The following is a 4,307-nucleotide window of genomic DNA, read 5'->3' on the forward strand; positions in this document are numbered from 1 at the left end:
TTTTCACATTGATTAGTCTCTCCTCTGCTCTGTAGCTGCACGGACAGGAAGAATGGCCTCTTGGAGAATGTGTCAGGTGCTTCTGCGGGCAGCTCCCCGGGCTGTGTACGCACATCGCACCATGAACCTCAGCAGAACCTGCACCAGAGCCATGAGCGCGGGCGGTGAGTGTGACCCCCCCCTTTCTGTCTGCCTGTGGTGGGCTTCCATGACGTATGCAGTCACCTTCGCTATGAATGCTGCGTGATACATGTCCTTGTCACTGTCTATGGCTATTGTCGGTGTGCCGGTGAAGGGTTTTTTTTTTTTAGGTGACGGTAATTGGCTTAGTAATGTTAGTGTGTGGTGATACGGGCTTTAGGCCCTGCCCACCGGCACGTATCGCGCTGCGGCTCCAATCACATTGCGCCAATAGAAGCACGTGACCCCGGCTACGTCAATTTCAAGAGCCTGCTCACTGTGACCTTGCGTACATACACCGGGGCCTTCATGTAAAGCCTCAGGCTGCTGTGTGTTGGTGGTCACATTGTAGATTTCTGTGTTAGGTGTAGTTATTGTGTATCTGGAAGTTGTGCCTCCTACAATAAAATACAAATGTATAAGACGTGAGCTAACGTTTCCTTGCTGTATAGCAACCAGCTACTCTCTACAGTGCAAAAAATAAACAAATGTGTTCAGGGCCTGGTTAAAAGAATGTGGTTGACCCAGCCATAGCAAGGACAGCTGGGTCACATGACCTGTCAAAGTCATCACCAACCTCTCCTCTGAACCCATCATGGACCCTGCACTGTGCCCCATATTGTATGCATTGCTCAGAGAAAGCAGTGTAATGTAATAGCAGAGTCAATAGTTTTCATGTCTAGACACCCTCTGAGCAGGCCCTTTGGTGCATATATAACTAGTCCCTTCGTTTCTCGTGCTGTAGTCCTTCATGAGTCCTTCGTGTTGCATATCTATGGAATGTTGCTTAAAAGCCTTAATGAGATGGACAAAATGCTTTAAATCTTGGGTGGTACATTTCTATAAACCATTCAAATCTGTACAATATTTTTAATAAACTACAAATATAATTTGACTTGGCGTCTTGCAATGTATTGTATGGCAGAGCTCATTGAGGGGAGAGAGAAGCCGCACGGTTCCAGGTGTGCTGCTTTGCAAGCCAGAAGCTGACAGCAGACTGAAAGATTAGTGCGTTCTATTTCTCCATTCATGGTCATTGGAGGACAGGTGACATGGAAGTAAAACTGTAGCAAAATTCATCAGGTGCCCTTCAGTAGCAGGCAGGAGTTTGCTCTATGTAAGATGTGTAAATCCCAGGATAGGACAGACAAAAAAAAAAATTTCTTGGCCAGGTAAAATGGCCCTTTATATATTTATGGATTGACCTTGAAATCCAGCCGGTTGGTAAATAAAGAAAAAGACTTGTATATAAACTGTTTTGTAATTATTGTAATCCCACTGCTGGTTTTGTACTTTATTGCTGAATTATAACAAATGTGCTGTAAAAGCTCATTGCAAAGTTAAGAGGGATGTCTGGTGTTTCTGTAACATTACTAGGAATCATTACTATTAAACTGTATTTGTAAAGGGCCAACATACTCTGTACATTAGAGGTTGCAGGTGATGGATACAATGACACAGGAGGAGGAGAGGAACCTGCAATAATGACCTCTGAGGTGCCCAGTGCCGCTGATGACAGCCCACAGCATCTGGTATCAAGCACATGGAGTTTTTATGTGACCGCTGAGAATGCAATCAAAACAAGAAAGTTTGTCCTAGTAAAAAAAAAAAAAAAAAAATGTGCTGTGCTATCCTTGTAGTAAGGAGTTTAGTCTTGAAAACATCTCTTCCTTGAATGAACCACACCAGTTATTGTAAAAGTTGAGAAAATGCAATGTGTGAATACTGTGTATGTACAGTTCCCTTTTAACATCTAAGATAAAACTGTTGCGGTTGAATACAAAGAATAATTGGAAATGTTTATCTTGTGTAGGTATTCCCACTAATGAGGAGCAGGCCACTGGACTGGAAAGGAAAATCATGCAGGCTTTAAAGAAAGGAGAGGTAATGTGGTCCTAGAACTTTCTGTAAAGTTTTGCTTTTCTTAATAAGATTTGGGAAAAATACCTTGTTTTAGGAAGCCTTATATTACTATAGAGAAAATGACATAATCATGGGTTGTATACCCTAATTATAGTTCTCCACATTTTGTTCCAGTTAAATTAAAGCTTTTTTTTTCTTTAAATTGAAAGGATCCATACAGCATTCTGCCAAAGACGGGTGCTCCAGGAACAAAGGAGAACCCTCATATTGTGCCCTCCATCAACAGACAAAGACTTGTTGGTTGTGTGTGTAAGTATTATCAACGTCTCTGACGGACAAGTTGCTGGTCCTTAAAAATTTTAAACCATGGAGAAGAGTGTTTGTATGCCTGGAATTTAAGAGGCACCTGCCTGGTTGTTGGGTAATATTTGCCCAACGTGAAACCCTATAGTAATTGCCATTGGTTCATATGCCTAATGTTGATATCACTTATTTTGTTCAGCATTTCTTAGCCTCTGTCTAGCAGGGTATATTTTATTGTATTACTTATACATAGTTCACAGTAAATTCCACACTTCCTTCCTAGATGTGGAGTCATTTTGATATTTATCACCCAAACAACGGAAATAAATGAACATCCATCTAAGTAAATTCTCTAAGTAAAGACTTGCATTAAGCTGGTTACCATACCAGAACCATGTTGCATGGTACTTTGGCCTCAGTGGCTGTTTTTTAGCTAGGTTTTATGTTTAGTTGAACACTTCCAGAAAAGTGAGGTAGGGTAGGAAAGTACATTTATACCACAGTATCTGTATTGCTGAGTAATAGTAATTAAGCATTGTACTTTTAAGTAGACTTATTTGTGCTTTTTCTCTTAAAACTGTAATAGTAAAAATTAACTCAAACTTGTTAGAAACAATATTTCTTTTATTGTTGTCTCCAGTGGGTAAATTCAGTTTAAAAAAAAAATAACCAGTCAACCATACTCAGTGAAAGATTTTTCTTTAGACCAGCCTTACTCTTAACACAGAGGAATACCGTATTTTTCGGACCATAAGACGCACCGCTTGCTTCCTGGTGCAGAATGCCGGCTGTTACTTTCAGTTTCATTCTGCACTGCAGCCAGGAGCAGGCACGTGCTGCACAGCCAGCATCAAGGAGACACGCACACAGGAGAGGAACACGGTAAGAAACTTTTTTTTTAACAGCATATGTGTAGGCTGTATTTGGACCATAAGACGCAGGGACTTTTTTCCCCCACTTCTGGGGGGGGGGGAAGTGCGTCTTATGGTCCGAAAAATACGGTACTTATTTTTCAGGTCTTCAGGGACCCCTTGCTATAATTACTATATCCATAACTTACTAAATTACCTTGGTAGTTATGTTCAATATAAAGTGTAATTCTGTAGAGAAGGGGTACTAAACATGCAGTAATTGATCTTCTGTTATAGGTGAAGAGGACAATTCTGCAGTCATCTGGTTTTGGATCCATGATGGAGAAGTGAACCGCTGCCCACAGTGTGGCTCTCATTACAAGCTGGTGCATCATGATCATCACTAACGTGTGTTGGTGTCTACTATCTGCATCCTGATATACTCAGAACGTTTTATTATTAAAGTCCTGACCTGTAAATGTGATCCTTGTGTGTGTTTTATCTGTTAAAGCAAGACTCTTCCATATGTGGGGTTAGTTGCCATATTTTGGGGGTCCAAGCTCTGAAAAATATATCTGTGTAGACACATGGATGGTGAACATTAAAGAACATAAACCCACAAAAAAACAAGATGTAAGACAGAATGGCTTCATTGCCACTCTAATTTATATATCTTTTGTCCTTCTCGATTTGGTTTATTTAAAGTGTATGTGCAAAATAAAAGCAAGTACATACACATTGCCAATTCTTTTGTCTGTTATGTTGTTAAACAGAAAAATCTCTTCTGCCATAAACCCAGTTTAGGCCAATAGTAAAGTGCTTCAATTAAGTCTCAAGCAGTATTTTTGCCTTCTCCACCTAGGGACTTTTTAAATATCTGAAAACTGCCAAACCCTTTGTGTAGCTTCATATTGTCTGTTTTACTGTCAACTGCTTCATTGGACTTGATTGGAAATAGTTTTCAAAGCCTGCTAAGTGTGTTTTAATGGTTAAAAGATGTTTTGGAAGAGTTTGTGGAGATGTGATACTTAAACTTCAGAAAAAGTAAGTAAAGAAATGTAATTTAGGAACAGATTAGCCTGCCAGGGTTATTCCAAAAACAGGCAGTTA

General features: G+C 40.1%; 1 protein-coding gene across 1 annotated transcript; it reads left to right on the forward strand.

The window, feature by feature from the left end:
- Positions 1-3,681, forward strand: COX5B (cytochrome c oxidase subunit 5B). The gene is made up of 4 exons (XM_072424089.1): positions 1-164; positions 1,994-2,064; positions 2,253-2,352; positions 3,495-3,681. The coding sequence occupies exons 1-4, from the start codon at positions 53-55 to the stop codon at positions 3,602-3,604; spliced, it is 393 nt and encodes a 130-aa protein (XP_072280190.1). The 5' UTR covers positions 1-52; the 3' UTR covers positions 3,605-3,681.
- Positions 3,682-4,307: the final 626 nt, after the last annotated feature.

This window comes from Pyxicephalus adspersus, chromosome 10 (genome assembly GCF_032062135.1).
Source record: "Pyxicephalus adspersus chromosome 10, UCB_Pads_2.0, whole genome shotgun sequence".
Lineage (NCBI taxonomy): Eukaryota > Metazoa > Chordata > Amphibia > Anura > Pyxicephalidae > Pyxicephalus > Pyxicephalus adspersus.